Source organism: Lepisosteus oculatus, chromosome 5, assembly GCF_040954835.1.
Source record: "Lepisosteus oculatus isolate fLepOcu1 chromosome 5, fLepOcu1.hap2, whole genome shotgun sequence".
NCBI lineage: Eukaryota > Metazoa > Chordata > Actinopteri > Semionotiformes > Lepisosteidae > Lepisosteus > Lepisosteus oculatus.
The window spans coordinates 38,920,666-38,942,483 of record NC_090700.1 but is presented as its reverse complement, the minus strand read 5'-3'; the positions used below and the strand labels follow the sequence as shown (position 1 = coordinate 38,942,483).

The window sequence follows — 21,818 nt, the reverse complement described above, 5'->3', positions numbered from 1 at the left end:
ACCCTGTATCTGAGGGGACAGAGAAGCACACAACTCCAGACAATAAACTCATGAACACAATAGCCCCCACACAACTACTGTACATAACAGCACTTACTGTACTGTAAACGAAGCCCTTTCTTGGGGAGAGAACAATTTTTCGTATTGATTCCCTGCACTGTTAACACTTGTCATCTATCTTCACACACTTGAGCATAAGCATGCGCTTTTATAAAACAATTTTCTTCAATTTCAACTGAAAATGACTGATTGCTGATGTTGATTCAAGGCTGAAAACACTCCTGCAATCAGTAGTGTCAATCCACCATCTTTAATCAAAGAGAGGCTTCACCCTGAGAAGGGGAGTGATGACAAGTAAACTCTCCTGGAAGACAAAGGGTGTAAGACAGGAACATGTCCTGGTTAGGACGCCAGACCATCACAGGGCACACGCACACAGGGACAATGTAGAGACACCAGTAAAGATGGCCAGACTATCTTTAGAAAATGGCAGTGAACCTTAGCATTTAGTAGAAAACTCACTGGAGCTCAGCAAACAAAGGGAGAATATGCAAACTCCACCCAGACCCTGTCAGCAGTGTCTCTTCTGTAAAATGAATACAATAATTGTTTTTTTTACGTATGGCTCATGGATACAGCAAAATGCTGAAAATACAAAACGAATCTGAAAAGGGGCACAGCTCAGTGAAAACTGCTTGGTGATTAGCTGCAAGAGATCAAAAGAACAGTGGACGGGCTAAACATTGTTTTCCGTCTTCAGGCACTAGGCAAGTGTGCTTTGCGGTTTATGGTCTTTGTTTATTTCTACTACATGATACTTAATGCATTACAGTTCTACAACCTCTTAGATAATTCTAGCCCCTGTCTAATAACAGGCAGTAGAATAAAAACAAGCTTTTTGAAATCGAGAGCAATGGGATGTGTGGAACACAGCAGGAAAGGGAAACAGTAGAAGCCAGCTGTGAGAGAGGAATCTTTTGCATTTATTGGCTGTTAACAAACCCAGTAAGAAATCTGCTTTGAAAAACACTTAAGCTGTTATTTATTTTAAGATTTTATACTTGCATTATGAGGACAGGTTATTATATCTGATGTATACTGTTTTCAAAGGTTATTTATCACCTTAAGGAAACAGTTAAAAGAACATCAGTGAAAGGAAACGTTTCATTTGAAAGTGTTGATTCAAGAAGAATCCTTAAGTCCTGAAAAAAGAAGCTGAGCTGTGTTGCACTTAGAACCAAAAGCTCAAACAGACCTTGAGTCTATTCAGACCATTAACAGACTTACACCTTAAAATGAATTATTAAATATCAAAATGTGTTGTAAAGTATATTGCATTGCAATGCCTTTTCAGTCAGACAATGTTTAGTGCTTTTAAACTGGACTAAAGGATATTGATTCATTACAACATTCCATGTATCAGCAAGAAATAATTATGGTATAGGATTCTGAAAATCCATTTTCTTAGAACTTTGGTATGAAGGGTAACCTAGCGATCTAAAAAGTTGTCTTTTCTGAGTACAAAAATAGCAGATGTTCCTCCCACGAAACAGCCCGCAACAGCTCCGTATATAAAACACAGTCCTCGAAAGTGCTGCCAGTCCACCCCACTTCTACATGTGCTGTATAATTTGCCTTCATTAAGCAATAAAAAAATGATTCCAGTTATTCAGATGTATAGACGAGCTGGAGTCTATAATACCCAACAAACATGGGAAAGCATTTCAAAATGGTTTAGGAAAGGTTTATTGACTGTGATTAACAAACTGGCTCTGACACAGCCACACCGATCCCTACTCCCTGTGTGCTAATGTGTTTCACGGAAGCACTGGTGCTGCTGTAACATAGAGCTAACTAATGGAAATAAGAACACAGTTTGAAGTTGCCCACTATTCCAGATAAGAGCATATTAGGGAGCTACTGGAGTGTCTGGCCTCACTATGGCTAAAAATGTGTTGTCACTTTGTTGAGAAACTTCTCCTCCTCTGGCATCACCAGATTTTCTAGACACTGTTAGAGTATTCCATTGTGTGTATAAAGTTATATGATGAGGTTAAGTGGGTTACAGGCAGGGGAAAGTACATTTAGATCTGAGGTCAGGAGGCACTTTTTTACCAGGTCTGAGGTTGTGGAGGTGTGCCTTGTTTTCATCCATGAAATGGTGGGATGAGATCATTGGATTAATTAGCTACTAATGAATTAGATGTAAACAAATAAACATGTTTGTTGTTTTTGATGTTTGTCATGTACACATAAAAATAAAATCTACACAGCGAAAAAGTCGACTTTGTTTTATTTCTAATACTTGGTCAGCATTAAATGACTACAAATCATTCCAATGTGTACAGTATGTGTTTATCCAAAGAACATAGAATAGAACACATGAATATGCAGATATAAACCATAAAACATGCACAATGGACTGTGAGCTCCTATTATTCGTTTATTCATTTAAAGCCTTGACCCAAGGCAACGTCCTTTGAAAAGAATCAATGAACTGTAAAAAAAAACCCCAGGACAATTCAGATATACTAGAAAAAAGCACAAGTTGTCACCCGGGATTGTTTTGGGTGTCTAGCCATATTGATATAAAATCAGCTTGCCAAGCGAAGAAACAGGCAATATAGTATCCTGCCTCTCGTGCACTCTGAGCTCCACTTACCTTCCCTTATTAAGTCTCAGTGGCTTTCATCTGTACTCATGGCCCTTCTGTTCTACAGATGAGGTACAGTACTATCACAGTTCTGCAGGTCAGTACGGATACCTTTCTGCTCTGAGGGTGGCCTAACCCTAAATTCCTCTCAAAATTCAATGCCAGACCTTTCATTCCAGCAGAACAACATGCAATCGCCATACTTCAGAAATTGCCTGTAAGTAATTATTTGTGGTTCTCAACTGAGTTTTTGATAATCCAGTAGTGCCTCCAGTAGAGAATCTTAAGTATTAGCTTAACTCTGATAAACAGGTTGTGTTACGGAATCCCTCAAAAGAAACACACTCACTTGCAATGCGATGGTTCTAAGGGCCTAGTGCAGGCTGCAGTCCTTACCAGCAACATGAGGTCAAAATAAAAGGCAGTAAAGCTCGGTGAATGAGTGATAAATTGCAGAGAGGAATGCACAAGTGTAAATGGTGGGAAAGCAAAGGCATTTAGACTGTGGAAACATGGACAATATTCTATATTGCAGTTTGACAAACTTTCCAAAGACTATGTCAACTACTTATTATTCTTTACTATTAAGGGTACACTGCATAAACACCTGCCTAATCTTTTACTTCATTATTAAAAATAGTAACCTTTCAGTTCTCGTGCAATCAAGTTGCAAAAATCAGCATTCCATCTTCTTTCAGTACTCTGCAAGTCTGCTCAGTGTTAAACTGCAGCTTGCATTCTGAAACAGCCTTCTTTTTTCCTCCCCAGAGCCCTGTAACTTGGCGGGTCTTTTGCACTGGTGAGCTAATGCTTCACACTGCTTGGACAGCAGAGAGCAGTCGTTTCTCTGCGGGCATGAACTGGCAAACCAATCACTGCTGGGCCCCACCCCCGGCTCCCCATTATCCACTCTCTCCCCTCGCCGATGGAAGTGATCATCTGCTGCTCAGGCTTCTCTTGTGAGATCATTTAAAGAGGAAGGGACTCAGCTTACACAGCACTGGGTCTCTGCTCACACCCCCTCCCCCTGTACAAATGTAGGGATATGTCCCTCACTTACCCAGTCTTCTGAGATCAGCAGTTTCATCCCACGAAATAACTATGGACAGTCTAGCAAAACCAAAGACGTACTCCAGCACAGAGACGAGCCCTGGGCAACAGTTGCCACGAGGGACTTTATGCCCACAGAGGATCTAGGTGCAGATGAGGTGTCACACTGTAACCCGCCGGTAGCATTAAGGGGAGTGAGACAGTTACAACCACTAATGAACATGAAGTAACTGGCAGGCCACAAACCTGCAGGATGTCCGCTTCCACCCACCCGTGGGTGCAAAATCACAGCGCAGCTTTTCAGCTTCATCTGCTCGTTTTGTTTTCTGTTTTGCCTTTTGGGGAAAGACTCAATGTGTTTTGAATCAGAATTCAATTCCATCGACGTTAGCGCCTTCTGGAACTCAGTGTTTTGTTTATTTATATACTAGCATGTCCTGAAAGCTGTCCAAAGTTTCAGTATTGAAACCTTGAAGTATTGAATTTCCAAGCATGCTATTTCAGCACAGTCATTCACAAATACTGAAATAAATCAAGGATTCATCAGGGAAAAGAAATGTGTGCTTATTGTTTGGGTTATGACCTAAACTAAACTCTATTAGTTTGATTTCTAGCAGAACAGCCTTAACACAAGAGTCTAGTAACTGGTCAGATCATATGACTTGAGTAATTGATTGTCATTTCATGCACATCAAACTAGCAGCATAGATAACTATGTACACTATATTTAATATAATGAGTATTGGCTAGGTTTTTGTGTAACTGAAGGGTTGTGTGTTCATATTCTGAATGGGGTACCACTGTAGTACCCTTGAGTAAGTCCAGTCCAGTCCAGTCCAGTAAAATACAGAGCTTCTTAATTGGGTACAGACGTAAGTTGCTTTGGACAAATCCATAAAAAAAGAAAATATTGTTACAGGCTGAGGTGGATGACTATGGAAGTGTCTCTAAGAATCTAGAAAACAATGGGTAACAACCAACTAGCGTCAATATTTCCACTTGTAGAGCTTCAAACCCAGGGATGTTTACTTAGTTGTGCTGGATGTGAGACAGACTGATCAAAAGAATCTTCTGGTTTACCTTAGTTAATTAAGTTCTGGGTAAGTGATTAAGGGTGTCAGAAGTGTGGGGTAAAAGACAGAGGACAGAACAAGAGAGAACGGACCACAAGAGACAGAGGAGGGGAGACAAGAGAATACAGAACATAAAGTGTGTGCCAGAAGAGTGGTCCTCATTCGAGATTCGAGACCAGATTGGGGCTAAGTCATTGAACCCTGCTAGGAGAGCTTGCTATCCTGTGCTTTTTAGGGATTTCCTGAGTGAAGATGCCCTTAGTTAAAAACTTCCTCTCCTGTTTAGTAGGTGCATTTTAGAATAGGGAGGTAGGTTCCCATTTATTTAGTGACATCCGTGTTCACTGAGAGAGAGGCTGAACCGCAGCCTGTATTGTATTTAGTTTAGAAGGCAGCTTATCTTTTCTTTTGGGCTTTGTAGGCATTAAGAGTCTAGATGCAGGTCTCTGAAATGCCTTGTCTGTAAACTTCTACTGCACATAAGGAAAGCCACGTTGTATGTTTCTGTGTGTCACTGTCATTGTTAATTAATATTTTTTAACCATATGTGCCTGAATTACTGCTCTTTTTTACCAAAGCTGTGCCAGAGAACAAAGAATTCATGTGCCTCTAACTATACCAGCTGCTGATGAATATTCTTGGCAAAATCCTTACAAGCTGGGGGTTATGGTTATTTATTTTACTTACTGACTAATCTGCTTGGTCAGTTCCTGGTATTCTTTAATGTCATACAATAACAATATATTCCCATTGTAACAATAAATTCAAGTCAGTCCAAGTTTATGGGTATGAAGTATAGTATTAATGTTTATAATAATACCAATAATAATAATAAGCTGGGCAGAACACATATGTATGCGATGAAATGTATAGTCTGCAAATCAAAAACAAGATTTGCTATTGTTAAATAGGAGAGTGGCTTATGAAGATTCATGTGTTGAAGAACAACAGTTCCATTTTTCCAGCTCTCATGAGTTATTTCATTCTTAAAAGAATCATATTGGTAAGAAACATGAAATGTCTTTGGTCAAAAAGAGCTAAATTGCCCACTTATACAATCAGCAGAAATCAGCAGCTAACATAATTCTACCGTATAGCAAAACCAGAATTACAAAGACACAGAACTGTACAAGAGATCTCAGCACACATCCCGAAGCCTTTCCAATGGTAATTACTGTATATGATTCATGTTTCCTGAGTTCAATTAAAGTATGCTAAAGGTATTCAAGTCACACCCTTTTGAAACTGAAACCCTTTTTCAGGAAAAACAAACCATTTAACACAAAGAAATGAATCAGACCATTTTAATAGCAATGGGAAAATCAGTCAAAAAATTCTCCCATAGTAATTATGTACAGTATGTCATTTTGGGATGCCAAAAAGAGTATCTGTCTTCTGGCATTCCTTGCAGCTGAAATCGATTGTTTTCCAAGATCATCTAATTTGTGGGTCCGAAGGTGGATGGTGAGGGCAAGAGTGGTGAGGACAAGAGTTTTCAAGCCCAGCGAGTGATTTAGCCTGGACATTGAAGTTAAGGCCCCTGCTCTTAGGAACAGTGCCTTAGGAACTTTAATTATTAAGTAGTCATGAATTGGATCTAACATCTCATTTGAAAAAAGGAACCTCTTGCAACACAGGGTCCCTCCTGTACATTATATTGCAAGTGGTAAAATATGTCAGCACAATATTGCAAAGGTTTCTTCAACTTTCAAGGCTTGCTTTTCTCTGTTAGATCACTCTTCCTTGCCTGCCTAGACGTTAAAGAGAGTCAACCAAAGCGATATCAATCTGTCACATGCAGTAGTAATTGCTAAACCATAACTACAGCATAAATAATGTTCTTTTCTGCTCTCTGACGGCCTTCCGCATGAGAGCCTCTTCTTGCAACATTAATGCTCTTAAAGAGTCCCATAAATCTGAGTGGATGATATTAAGTTGCAAGGTTATAAAAACGTTGTGTGAAATGGAAGCTACTGCAGTTTCTTGGTGAGATGGTCTGTCAAGCAACCTTCAAAATTAAAAATAATTTTGGACAAAACAAAAAATAATTGATTCTAATCTTTTCAAACAAGAGCCCTTGTTTATGAATGAATATTTGCATATCATATATTCATCTGCTAAAATGTCAGAGTTAAAAAAAGCAAAAAGGACAAAAGTACAGAAGGCTGGGGCCTCTAGCATGTCTTACGGTTGAGGATGCAAATCCCACCACTAGTATGTACAGTAAAGGCAACAAAAGTGTATTTGATGATTCAGCTTGTTGGAGCTATTGAGAATTACTGACATTAAAATAAGTATACTTGCACAGGAATTTGGATGTGCTTTGCAGATCAAATTACCAGTTTGGACAAAAAGTGATCACTGTCAGTATTGTGAGTAGTAGCTGTAATGATAATAACTGTAAAAGCAAATCCAACATTTTGTTGCAGATGTTGATCTTTCCTCCCTCCCTGTCCATCCCACCATCCTCAAGGACTTCAGTTTGATTGCTGGGGAGCTGCTGAGGGATCAGAGTCCTCACGTTCTCCATGTGATGGGAAACCCAGAAGCTGCAAGAGGACTTGGAGGCAAGGAAGCAGAGGAAGGGGAGTGAAGGGGGAGTCCATGAGGACCGGCTGCTGCTTGGAGACAGGACACACAGCAGGGAAGGATGACAGCTCCCCAGCTCACTGGACACTGGCCGAGCTTTCATCCACTGTAAAAATACTAACTCGTTAATCTGTTCTTCCCAGCACGCCTTGCTTCGGACCCATCCCATCCGAGTTGCTCCCCTTCGCAGCTGCCTCGCGGCTCACCCACGATGATGTCATCCATCAGCCAAATGGGCCGAAGCGGAGGAATGAGGTAATTGCTCGTGCACAACCAATGGAAATACACCAGGCTGTGGGGGGAACGGCTCTGCCTCCTGAAAGGTGAGCTGCACCACCTCGGCCCCAGAGAATGGTCTCTTTTTCCATGTCTCGACTAATTCACAGGGCGGATTACTTGCTTTAAAAAGTCCCATCTGCTATTGCTTTCACTTCGAGAATATAAGGAAAAGTAGAACAGAAATTTTTAATGACATAACATCATCACTGTTGGTGATTGCGATCACAATTTCTTGCCTTAGGAATTTGTCTTGTCACATACAGTACCCCAGCTTGCTCTCCAGGAGACACAGACAGGGAGAGAGCATGGGGTCAGAGCACAGGGTCAGCCATTGCACAGCACACCTGGAGCAGTTGGGGTTAAGGGCCTTGCACAGGGGCCCGACAGAGTAGGACTCCTCTGCCAGGTGCAGGATTTGAACCAGCAATCTTCCAGCCACAGGAGCAGATCCTTAGCTCTCCTTAGCCACAGAGCCACCGCTCCACCCATCTGAATAGCTGAAGCTAGTAAAAAACCAAGAACTTTATCTAAAAGACAGTTTCAACATAGATTATATCACTTTTTGCATAATTATATTGTATGTGTCATAGATAATGAGCTATAGAAAGAAAGATAATGTACAGACAATAAGATGTCAAACATGCAGTTAGAAAAGAAAGCTCCTGACAGATTAATAGCTGCTTGGATGAGTAGAAAGGCAGTGCAATATAGATCACTGTTTGAACAGTAGCATTGGTGCAGGCAGCTTGCACATATGCAAGGATTGCGTAAAGCTAAAGTTTTCCAGGGTGTGCATGAGTTGTTTTCCTGATTCGCAAGGAAAGTATGACCTTGCCTTTAAATGGTCATATTCATAGTTTTTTTCCTAATGACTTTCTTCAGGAGAGATGCTGCTCGTTCGCCATCTGTGAGTTTCAGACACCACCCCAGACATGGCTGGTCTTTGATCACGATATTGACTTATTTTGTTTCCTTATAAAACCACATGGAAACAGGTACTGTGGGGAAGTCGACGGACACTGGAAGAGGTTTCAGTGAAAGAATTTGTTTGTTGAGCGGTGCCCTCTTTAGCGCTTTACTGGCGCTGTCTGCAGTTTCCCTTCTGTCTTCCTCACTTCAGCAGCTCAGTTCCTAATGAGTGCAGCAGAGGGATGAACTATGTAGAGAGCATTTGGTGTGACTCGTCTCTAGGCGACGTGAGGATAAAGCTGCCCAAATCTTCCTCACTATTGGGGTGTAGATGGGGTGGAGGGGGGGTGTGAGAGAGATTCCCGAAGGGAAATCTACATGTGAGACTAATTCACATGGCCGAGTGGAAGTATGTGAGATTCAGATCTATTTTATCTGCTGCTCATTTGCACTTTTGGGTTTCCTTTGTCTCACAAGGATTGTGAAAGATTGTAAATTAAGTGCCTGTGATTCTGAAGTCCGCATTCTATAGATCATGCAGTGTTTATGTTTCTGTTAAACCAGGGGGAAAGAAGAACACCAGTGGTCTAAAAACCACCATTCACAAGAGAACGGTAACTAGAAGCTCAAAATATCAAGCGTCCTTCAAAATTTAAAAAAATTTTGGAGAAAAAAATAAGATTGTAGAAAACGTTATCTAACAATAAGAGGTCTTAATTATTTATGCATATTTGTATAGATTTTTTACACAGATTGATTGACCTTGGCCAAACATTGCACATTTTCTATTACACTGAAGATAGGGTACTCAGTTAATCATGCAAATCTGAAGAAACATTTGTAAATAACTTACAAAACGTAAATTAAAAAGAATTAGAATTTTCCAGGGAAAAGTAAAGAACTTTAACACACATTCAGGGAAATTGCACTTTGGCTAAAGTATCTCAGCTAGAAATGTATTTATCAAAGAGGTCTTATACGTTGGTTCTGTGTTTTAAATCTATTTAAATGCTACTGGAGCTTAAGAATAAGTTAACCACTGAAAAATCAGGAACCCCACTGGAAGTCTGCAGGGCTAGAGTAATTGTTAGACCTCCTTGTCTGTACTGTCGCTAAAGTAATGAAAGCTAAATATAATTTAAATGTACTCTATGTGTTTTTTAATATTGTATTGCTATAACATTGCTTCCCATTGCACATGGGAAATGAAATACTGAAATGCTAGAACTCTGTCAATGTAATTTAAGAAGTTAAACACTGTTGCCATGGAGCAAACAAAAGATTCTGGGAAATCAAAATGGATCTTTTGTCATGGTATAAGAATTTTATTATGTCCAGCAGCAATTTCTCAAATATTCTTGGAGGGAACTGCACCTGGGCTGAACATAAGAGCATGATGAGGCCAGGACAAAACAGCAGCCAGTCTAGACTGTTAGGAAACACAAATTAGTAGCGGCCATCTAACTCTAGTGAACTTACACATGTTCTTGCCAAAGTGCTGTAACTGAATGTGAGAATTTAAAAATAACATTATAACCTTTTCTATTGGACAGTTATTAGAACACTAAAAACAACTCTTGTATTGTGAAATGACTGGACTAATCTAAAAGACACCAAAGTTCCTCTGCTCGCTCCAGGAAAACAATATTGGGATTGCAGACGTTAGTAGATATCACATGACTAACATATGGCACCAGGCCTAGACATGATGTCAGTGCAGACTGAGACCTTCAAAAACCTGCACCCTGATATCCTTACCCTTTGAGGTTAATTTGCTTGTTAATGTTATATGTCACTGGTGGAAATAGTAATGTAGCGACACATTTGTGTGAAATAAACCCAAAAGCAGGCAGAGAAACTCTGGAGAACAGGCATGCATGGTACAGACAAACAAAGTCCAGAGTGTTACCCAAACAGCAGAGATTCAGAGCTGGGTAAACACAGGAGCACAGTGCCAAGGGAAATCCAAAAACACAGAGCCAAGGGAAAGAAGCACAGCCCATAAACACAGAGACAGAGTACAAAGCACGAGGGGCAAAATATGAAGAGCGAAGTCAGGGCAAAGCAGGGTCCAGAATCTAGGAAGCAAATACAACAAGAGCTCAGGAACTCGAAACGAAGCGTGAGGCGTTGTGAACTCTATGTTCCTGAGCACTGCCAGATCACAACTTATGTAAATTAAACCACCTGGGGTGGCCATAGTGATTGCTTCCAGGTGGTGCAAGAATCCTCAAATTAGTTACCACAGTCTCCAGCACTTGAATGACAGGTGATTGAGGTGTGTGAGACTACAAGGTAGATACTAGCTTGCCCCACCACTCATCCTTGGCAACAAGCACGAGTTTGATTATGGATATTACCAGAAGATCTCCAAAAGTTAGTTGAGTTTTGCAGACATGCCCACACTAATAACAGTGAGGACATTAGGCACAAGCCTGAAGAGTCCTTGGGGGGCTTGGTTTCAAGCAAGCAGACCATGCTTTTCATAATTACAAACTGGAGTCCTATTGGACACAGGATATGAAATAAATGAAGAAAGCAAGATGTAAGTAAAGCTATATAGTTTATTTAGTACGAATAACTCTTAAATCTAGCATTAAAATACAATAATATTACATATTACATCATCCCCACAACCCCTGACCACCTATTAGCCTATGTAAATTACACAATTTGTAATTGCGTGGAACACCAGAATTACCATTTCAAGAAGAAGTGTGGAGTCCTGAGTCACTTACATGACTGTAACAAACTGGGGAGATGTTAATACGAGAGGCACATGTTCAGCTCTTAACCTGAAGAGGTCTCATTATGACTGACTTTTTGAAAATGCCTCCTGTATTTTCCGAGAATACGTGTACTTTCACAATTGTTTATATCAGTGCACGAACGGTTGAAACCTGGAAATGCACAAGATTTCAACAACAGGCAACATGTGTAGTTCTAGCTGCAATAAGCCTAATTTCAGATGTGCACGTTACAGGAGCAGCTAGTGGGCCAGAAGAACAAAGGCAATATGCTTGAATTACTACGGTTCCTGAAGCATGCCTGTCAGACTTGTATTGCAGAGCTTTGAGTGCTTAGAAAGAGTCCACAACATGAATGAAAATTCCTGTCTGGTCATGGACATCTTAGACTAAAATATTAAAGGTGTGCATGTCCTGAAGAGCTTTTTTTTATTCTCACTTTAACCATGGATTTACCAAAACATTTGCTGTGTTTTCCTATGGGTTCAACATGCCTTCACTGTGCATTACTACACCGCACCCTGGGAATACCATAGGTTTTACTAGGAATTGTTAGCATTAGCACACCATGATCTACACAGGGATGGAGGCCCTTGTTTGTGTCAATTGAGCAATTTAAGATTCAAAATGTGAATACTTAGTATCTGTGTTTGTCACTGTCCTTACCTTACAGGACTCATTTGCTCACATTTGAGACCCCAAAAGCTAAGTGGAGAACACGTTGCTCACACCCTCCATTGTTTAGATTACAAGCGCCGTGCAAAACAGAGAGCTTCATGGAAATGACCTCTACAGTGATGCTGCGCAGCAGTATTCTTGTTCCAGATGTACTGACTTGGTGCACTGACAGTTAGCATGTCATAAAATGTACATTTGTAGCATTGCTATAATACATTTATTTACAGTATCTGTAGAGTCTTGTCATACAGAAGCACATGCTCTACGCCCACTGGTTTCCCACCAGTGTACATCTCCTCGACTGTGACTTTCTGTTATGAAAGCATGCCATGCTTTGCTATACTTTATGTCTTACCATGTCCCTGAACTTTTTCATGTTTTTACCATAATTTCATAGTGTTTCCCTGGTTTCATTGTGGTCTTTCAAAATATTTTAGAAGAATCAAAACTTTCACAACAGACCACCCTGAATAATGCAACACACAAATTTGTTTCCTGGATGCAATTGGACGCAATTTAATTTGCATTCATATTAGAGTTTGAGTATATACTAAAGGGGACCAAATTGAAGCATTCTTTCCTGTAAAAACTCATAGGACATACTTGCTTAGTTAGTTAACAGATGTGAAGGTTTGTGCATGTTATGCTTTGTGCCTTGTGCTACAGGTATTCTATTTCCTTGATATAAAGTGCTCGGACAGAGTATCCCTGCTGCTCTTGATGCAGGAGCAGACCGGGGCTGGGTCAGATGAAGATGTTGCTGAGCACGCGGAGACACAGCACCCAGTCAGAAGGCAGCTGGTGATAGCTGAGCGGATTGCCGTCCAGACGCAGGACTCTCAGGTGCGAGTAGTCCACCGGGCCCACCGTCCTGCAGAAACTGGTCATGTTGACCTCTGCAAGACAAAAGACAGTTTTAAGAATCATACTCTTCCCTGTCCGGCCATGTCAGCCATTTTACTTTTACTGTTCTCCACTGTCTGGTCTTACCAGCATGATTGCATTGAAAATTGAAATACTTTGAACTTTAAATTTTCCCTTTCCATGAGCTTGAGCACTTTGTTATAGAAGCACTTGCAATTATAATCTTGAATTTTGCTCAGCGATACAGTGTGACATTTTTATAAGCACATACAAGTGGAAACTTATGACAAACTCGCACTCTGACTCAATATTAATCAAACTGAACATCAAGAAAAAGGCAGACTGTTCTTACTGCATGGTTCTTATAAGGAGCCCTTATTTGAAATGTAGAAGGATGTGATTGGAAAACAACAAATGAGACACAGGTGCATGGGGCCTGCTTTTCAGACAATAAAAATCTCAGTCAAAGCAATGAACATTGGTGAACCTCGGTGCTGATCGTAAGGCATCCTTCCCTGTCTGAGACAGACCGGAATCCTCAGCTCGGCAGCCAGGAGAGAGAAACAGAATGTGCCTGTGAGTGAGCTAACCACAAGCCACAGTGCCGGGTGGCAAGATCCTTTGCCAGCTTCCTCTCTCCTTCACCTCAGTCAATGGCTCAGACTGTGTTGTCACGTCTTCTGGATCTCCTCTTGGAAAAAAGCAGGCACGAATTCCTAAACGAAGTCTCTGGAATCAGAAGCTAGACCTAAGATCTTTCTAACCACACTGCTGAGGAATACTGGTCCCTTTGTTGGAAATCAGTGTTCCTGTAGGTATTCCTTGCAGATCTGAAAAGAAATTCACATGAACAATGGCTTCTCCAGGTTGTACAGCCCCTGAAAACATTTATACAATAGGTTTGCTATTTTTCAGTGGGTTCGCCTGCTTATGCTCGTCATCTGCATTGACTTTCCCTCATATCATGGTCTACCACAGCCCTTCACTCACTGGAATGATTACACTGCACTGTTATACAATTTACCACACTTTTATTGTGGTATACCAAAGTTGCTTTTTACATGTTAATATGTGAAAGGCAAAAAATGAGGTAGTCTTTTCTCCATAGAGTCATATTTCAATCTCGGCAACTCGGTTTCAAGTACAGGACAGAGAAGCACCACAGAATCACTCTTTACAGGACAGAGAAATGAGATCAGCTTCTTTCACTTCAAACACTGAACTTTAAAGAAGTCAATCGAACACTTCCTCTGTGTCTTTGGGAGAAAAGAGAAAATCACCTAGAGAAAACTTACAGCATGCAAGCTCATGGAGTTAAAGTTAACAGCAACACCAAAATCACAGCGAAGTCCCCTGAGCACTAATCACAGTGTTGCTATATTGCCTGACCACCATACCATGTCTAAAAGACAATGATCCATGAGATTAGAAAATGCAGTCTTTACTTGTTACTCACAGTACCATAAAACCAAATTGTGGTTTGTTTCTTCTATGCTCACTATCACTGTACAGCACAAGAACAGACCAGCCAGAAATTGGAATTCTGTCATTTTTTGGACCGTTGCTAGAAAAAAACGTGCAGTTGGCCTGCAAGGCAGTCCCTGGTAATCTCCATGCAGATGTTTTCCGGCAAATTCCCAGCGATGATGTGGTTTAATTCTGCTACTGCCATAGTTTCTCACTGATGAAGAATAATCATCAAGTCAATCAGGCATGGTGGGGGTAGGTCTGAGATTCTAATCACTTTTTCCATGATTGCCGAGTAGAGACGTTCTCACACAATGGGTCTTTAAGCAAGGGTTATTACTCCCTTCAGCTCAGTTGAACGTTAAGCATATCTTGCAGCACCTCTACTTTTACAAAATAAAAAGATCAACTTTATCACTTAATGCATAAGAGAGATTGTGCCCCTTGATCACTTCATGTGTTCTCAATAAGACTAACACGTTGCATTAACCAAAAGGTATAATTTTGTGTTGGAATTAACTACCGAGCCTGTGTTCTGGGTTGTGCCCTAAACATACTGTATGACTAGGGTGCCTCATACTGTGCTGTTATCCCTCGGATTTCACAGTAATGATATCCAGATGTTTTGTGAATTCTACATGCACTGCAACATTCAGTCACGTGAAGCAGTGTAGGAGGAACTGAGTGTCTTAGGCAAGAATTCACACCCATCCTTTAAGGATCCAAGATTCCTGTGCCTTATCCACAGTGGATATGACAAGACATTTAACTTGTTCAAACAGCAGCCAGCCATGTTGGCTACAGCAAAGCTAAGCTAAGCACCAGCTATTTCATCATTGTCACGACCACCAGCCAGCGAAGATCAACTCACAAAAGAACTAACCAGTACCAGCAGCGGGTTAATAATAACAAGCGCCGCTGCACGTGTTAATCCATCAGCACACCCTGTAGCGTGCGGCAAGCAGCACTATTTAAACTATCCTAACCCGCTTCCCGCTGCTCGGTATTGAGTCTTCTCTTTGAGAGCTCTTCCTCGTATTTACGCTCACTCACTGGTAACTGAACTCCCTTTTGTCTCTCGACCTTGAACCCCACCTTCTGTTTTGGATTGTTTGCTTCTCTCTGTACTTCCTGGATTTTGATCTACCTTTCGCCTATCGACTACGATCTCTCCTCACGTTCCAGATTGTTCCCCTGTCTCAATATCTACTTGCTCTGCGTCTGCACAGGATCTGTATACCTTTTCATTGAGGATTCCTGACAATCATGTTATAGGCTCAGGACCTTGGTAAATGTCCTTGCCACATATCTATTTTACAAGACCCAGAAATATCAACTAACACTTAAATGGAGCTGTGGACTTAATTTAAGTGGATCCAAAATTCTGATTCATGCATTTGTCATGGAGTTTCCTTTTCAAAAGGAATACTCAGTTGACCCTGTTAATTGCAATTTTAATAAGTGATTCAGCCATTGCATGTGTCATTACATACTTTGCAGCCGTGTGCAGCACCACAATGAAGTCCATGATACATTTAAAATGCAACTGCATAGTGAATTAAATGTGCAATGTGAGTGTCTGCTTCTAGAACATGATGGAGGACAGGATTCATCAGAACCTCTCTAGGGATGCAAGATGTACCCAAGGCCAAGGGTCTTATGATGTGAGCAAGATGGCAAAGCCACACTGGCTTGTAACACTGCATGTAACCTCAGCACCAATAACTACTTTACCTTGGATGAGATTAGCCTGTAAGTAGAGATACTGGAGAGTCTCTGACACTACGGGAACTGAGGTGAGCTGGTTATAGGAAAGGTCAAGCTCGATAATGGAGGACATATTGAAGACGTTGCTGGCAATGCCTTTGTCCTGGAGCCTGTTGTGGCTGATCCTCAGGTACTGCAGATTGCCAAACCCCATCAGGCTCCTTTCCTGCAGGACGCTGAGGGAGTTGTTGGAGATATAGAGCTGCTGGATGGATGGAGGCAGGCCCTCTGGAAATTCTTTCAGCTGGTTGTGGCTGAGGTCGAGGAGAATGACGGACTGCAGACCTGCCGCAATAAAACAAAAGAAGAGAGAACACCAAACAAAACTCACAAATTTTACAGATTAAAAACGCTTTTTGGACCGTGAATCCAAAAGAAGGGAGGAAATGGTCTGTTTAAGCTCTTGAAAAATGCGCTGGCTCATTTTCTTATGAAGTCAGTGTTGGACGCTCAGATTTTGTTCTGAAAGCTTTGGACTGGTTTATAGGTGCGATGGGAGAGATCTTTCCACTATTAGTCTGAAGCGAAATGTACTCACGGCTCATGAAGACGTAACGCTGTTCACAGGCCAGGGAAAAACACAAAAAGGGAACGGATCCAAATTCCACTGACCTTTGAAGGCCGCCTCTCCTATCGTCTGCAGCTGGTTGCCCTGCAGCAGCAGCAGTGTGAGGTTGCGCAGGTTCCGGAAAGCTCCGGGGGTGATCTTGCTGATCCGGTTGTGGGCCAGCCGGAGCTGCAGGAGGCCGCCGGGCAGCGGGGAGGGCACGTCCGTCAGGTGGTTGTAGTTGAGGAAGAGGTTCTCCAGGTGAGGCAGCTGCGCCAGGGCCGTGCTGTTCACCTGGTCGCTGGCAAGCTGGTTGCGGTCCAGCAGCAACCAGCGCGCCAGGGTGGCGTTAGCGAAAACGCCTGCCGGCAGGCTGGAGATGAGGTTGCCCTGCAGGAACAGGTACTGCGTCCTTGGGGGCAGCGCGGGCGGCACGGCCTTTAGTCCACGGTGGTCGCAGTAGGCGGCCGAGGGCCAGTGGACAGGGCAGTCGCACTCCAGCGGGCAGGTCTCTGCGTTGACCGCACGGTACCAGCTGGCGTCCAGGCGGCCCCTCAGGCTCAGCACGCTGGGCTCCCCCAGCAGGCGGTTAATCATGACGGGTATCCCGCCATAATCATAGTCGCTGTAGCCGCCCAAGCACTGGCGTATGCCAACCACAGAGAGGCACAGCAGGAAGGTTGGTAACCCCATGGGAGTTTTGCGTGGATGTGGGTACGGAGTTGGCTCTGTGAAGACAAACCAGGCCTTTAATGATGTAAAACGTCCACTGAGATCATTAGATACAGTAGATTTAACCCCCTGGACTGTCCTTCTGAGGCCCTGTATTTGGGCCCCTTAAATGATATTTTAGTTTTGGACTTTTGTAATTTGTTGCACAAATAAATAATTAGTTGTTTTTTTTCTGTAATGGTCACCATAATTGAGCGTAGTCAGGATTTTTTTTTTCTAATTCCTGAGCTAGAATCTCATTGAGCCGTTTTGTAATTAATATAACAAGCCTTAATGTGATTGAAAATCCTCTAGTTAACAGTTTTAGCTTAGTTCCTAAAATTTATAAAATGTTCTCACTGTTATTATATTTATTTTGCTACTGCTGTTTGTTATAAAATATAGAAAAAATAAAAAAGTAAACTCATTATTTATCTAGAACATTTATGGAAAAGATGTACTGTAGCTTGTTACCATGTTACATTTCTAAGTATAATATACATTTACATAATCCTCCAACATGTATTACTTATAAGCAAAAGTAAAGTAGCAATAGTGTAGAAATATGATGATTAATATGATTGAATATGATTTTAAAACTACATTTTATTAAATTTATTTTTAATTACATTTTAATACACTTTGGCCTGTTGATAGCGCCACCACAAGCAGTACCTGGTCCTTATCAGCAGTTACATTAACCATTTCAGGCTTTAATACAATGTATCTCCACACTTGACCTTCAGTAACACATACACATCCATTCCATAGCTGGGAAAACAGGTCTCAATATTGCCAAAACTGCCATAAAATAACAGCATAATGGGCCTTGCAAATAATTCCTCGTAAATCTGTTTCATATTAATCAAAAGCAGAGATACTGCCATCAATTTTAACTGTCTTTATAGGGCATGAAAAAATGTTTTGCGACACCAGACACATATTTTTCATATTCCGTTTTTTTCCATCTCTCTGAGCTGGGTGGCCTGGACTTACCTACAGTAACTCTGCCATCTCTTAAGCAATCACTTTTTTGTCTGGGGACTCATGAATATTCCGCTTTTTAAACATCCCAATCCTCTGCCCTTTGCCTCTTCGCCCTCGTCAGTAACAAGACAGGTTTTGGAATTTAAAAAAAAGTGGCTTTCTCAAGCTGGAGGGGTGAGTGCCACAGGCAAAGAAAATGAAAACATACCTTGATTGCTTGTGTCCCTTCCGTAAAAAGCTGCTTTCTCTCAGGGCTCCTGTTCCCTGGTTTCCTCCCTGTTTTTCTACAGCGCTTCTGGCATTGCGCTGCGGGTCTGCGCGCTAGGAACCTGCACAGTATTTACCCTGTGACTGAAACATTCCACATCCTCGTATGGCGAAGGCCCCAGACTACTGATGCCTTTTGATATCCCTTCCCATATTGAGGGATGCAAAAGCTAATGGTTTTCTTTTCCTATTCCAACATTTGGTAGGAATGTGCTTGCCAACAGAAAATCTCAGCTGCAGGAACCTGCAGGAATAAATCAATAAAGCAGAATAAAGACAAGAAAAGGACTGTTTTAATACTCACCTTGACTGGCTTCTAAATGTCAGAGTAGGTATCCGACATGCGTTTAAATAGTGAACAATCCTAAATCTGATTCGTTTTCACTGGGACAGCTAAAGAGGAGTTATAGTAGCAGATGGAAGACTTATAGTTTATTTACACGTATTTGTTATTTGTCAGGAATATGGAAAAACCTGCAGTTTGTTTACCGCAGCTGTTAAAGTTGTAGAAGCAGTTGTAGAAGTTGTTAAAGCTGTTCTAGAAGCAGCTTAGTCGGCTTTTGCCCCTGAGTTTCCTCCTGATACAATTACTACCCAGCAAACTACCTCTAAACCTGAAAGTTTTAAAACACATTGCAGCACCAAAGCTACAGAATACCGAAGCTGTTAGGACACTATATATATGCTGTATATAGACATTTCTGGTTTACCTGAAGTTCCACTTGTTAAGGTGGGTAAGGGGATGAGGTCCATATCTGGTGATCTCCTGGTTACATAGACCTGACCTTTGACCTTCTCTTTCTAATGTTCTGCTTCTGACATCTGTCTGGGTGTCAATATCCCTTCATTCTTGCTCCAGTAAGTCATTTGTTTATTTATTTTGCAAAACGTAGATCAGTTTAAGCCAGCACCCTGTGATGTTAGTGATGGCTCAGATCCATTTCTGCTGAGTCCTCACCACACCCAGGGAGTCTTCTAGGCTACACACTTGGCATGAATTAAAAGTGAGTTACATATATATATGTGTTTTGAAGCACCAGAGTCCCACCAAAAAAAGATGGAGCATGTACCCAACAGGAATTTTCAAAGAGAAACTTCTCAGGCTCCTTTCTTCATTCCTTTGATCGCCTTGAAGATCTGAAAGCACTTTTGCAGTTTCATCTATTGAAATCAGGATCATTCTAATTCTTGTGTGGTTCTAGCACTTATTTAGTACATATTTGCCCACCCCAAAGATACTGCATCCTTTCCCATTTTTCCCTCAGAGCTGAAAACTAAGACTTCATTTCTCCAGTGGACAAACAATGATGGGCAAACTGAACGCTCACTAATAAAATAGGCAACTTGCCCACAGTTTGCCACAGGGAAAATGTGGGGCTCCAAGTATCATTTTGCCTCCTAAATTTTCTAACCTCATTTTAATGCCTTACAGTAAAACACCTGTCAGAAAACAAGTTTGTTGACAGAAATTGCAGCGTTCATTATCTGTAGCTGTGAAGTATTGGATTCCAGATTGTCTGCAACTGAGCAGTCTCCCTTTTCACCACCCAGACCCTTATCTCCAGAATGACTTCTTAATATACTTAAAGATTTACATAAAATATTATCCTAACATTTGACTGCTCTGTCCTCTGGGCCGTGGAAACACCTGTTGGTCTTTCCTCTGTGACCCTTCGTTTTACAACTTGTTTCAGTCAAAATAATCAGCTGGTCGATTGTGTGCGCTGGCTCACTGCAGACCCACTGTCTGCTCTTATTGAGACTGGCTGTAACTTTAAGACTGAACTCGACTTTGTTTTGGTAGTGCTGGGAGCAGATGGAATGTGACTTGTTATTGGAAGGCAGCGCAGGCTTGTGTAAAGACGATATCCCCATCACAGCTCCAGCATACCGGAGGAGTGCTTTTGAGCTGCCTGGCTGTGCAGTGCAGAGTGTTTGTAACAAGCCCACAGTTATGAAAAAGGCCTGGGGAGCCCAAGAGACCATGTGAGAAGTCCGGCTCTGCGATAAGAAGCTGCAGGAGGACTGTGAGAGACCTGCAGGCAGTCAGACATTGTGGGCCTGTGAGTGGCAGAGGAGAGGGGGAACGCACAGCTGTGATCTGAATGACCACAGCGCCCCCTTCAATAAACACCCCCAGGGGGTTCAATCGGTTCTGTTTCTTGCACACTGCATACTGCACAGAAAGGCAATCACCCTTGAACTGGATTAAAGTGTTATTAATCAATATTCATCTTTGTTTGAGCCAAACTATTTTCTTTGGAAATGCGGCATTTTAGAAAGATAACTCAAAGTTTTGGGCCTGTATTGATTAATTGGCATCGTGGTGCGCACACCAATTATCTCATAGGTTACCCTGACCATTACTGGGATTTAATAAATTGATTATTATCCTGTAAAATCAAGTAATAGAATCCCACTAATTTGTACTTCCTACCGGCAATTATTGTAATGAGTATTTCCTGGATTTCCAGGGATTTTTGACTGCATCTATGAGGTGCAGTAGAATGAATTCACCAATAGGTGTCCTTCTTTTGTCTTTTATGAGGTGCTCGTTGAAATGCAGCTTTATTCTCAGCCCCTAACCTCTGCTGCTCTCAATCCTGCTATTTTGTTAAATATAGCACCACACACCAGAAAAGACTCAGCTCGATTTCCATTCCAAGGAAAACAAGAAAGAAGCAGAGATCAAGAGATGTGTCCAAGACTTCTCACAATATCTTAGATCTGTTAAGACTCTTGAACATCATCCAGAACAAAATAAAGACGACAACGAGCAAATTACTGTTTGCCCATCAGATATGGGAGGAGAGGGATCTCATTTGTATTTTTAAACAACTGTAAAATGGATTTTGAAGTAAGTATTGTCCAAGGAGTGAAAGATGAAAATATTTACTCTTGGTGTTGCCAGACCATAAATGACTTACACTATAGTTGTTTTTGAGATGTGTCAAATATTTCTTTTGGCATTATTACTCCAATATTTCACTCCTAAAGGAGTAAGAAGGAATATGGATCATATTAATTGTTCATAATTTAAATCGGATATTTTAAAACCATGTATTGAGTTTAACTTTCTTCAAAACAATGAGTTAATAAACAGTTGTATTGGAACGAGGAGACCAGGTGTCTTCATTTTTAAAAAAGAAAACAGTTGTTTGTTGAAAGTCCAGAAGTGAACAAACAGTATTTTTAAATACATAGTTTTATTGTGTTAAACATATACCCGT

The 21,818-nt window shown here is 41.3% G+C and overlaps 1 protein-coding gene across 1 annotated transcript; it reads right to left on the bottom strand.

The window, feature by feature from the left end:
- Window positions 1–11,130: 11,130 nt before the first annotated feature.
- Window positions 11,131–18,705, bottom strand: LOC102691729 (lumican). The gene is made up of 4 exons (XM_006628562.3): window positions 18,530–18,705; window positions 16,689–17,351; window positions 16,044–16,361; window positions 11,131–12,874 (listed from the first exon to the last, which is right to left on the bottom strand). The coding sequence occupies exons 2-4, from the start codon at window positions 17,314–17,316 to the stop codon at window positions 12,723–12,725; spliced, it is 1,098 nt and encodes a 365-aa protein (XP_006628625.2). The 5' UTR covers window positions 17,317–17,351; window positions 18,530–18,705; the 3' UTR covers window positions 11,131–12,722.
- Window positions 18,706–21,818: the final 3,113 nt, after the last annotated feature.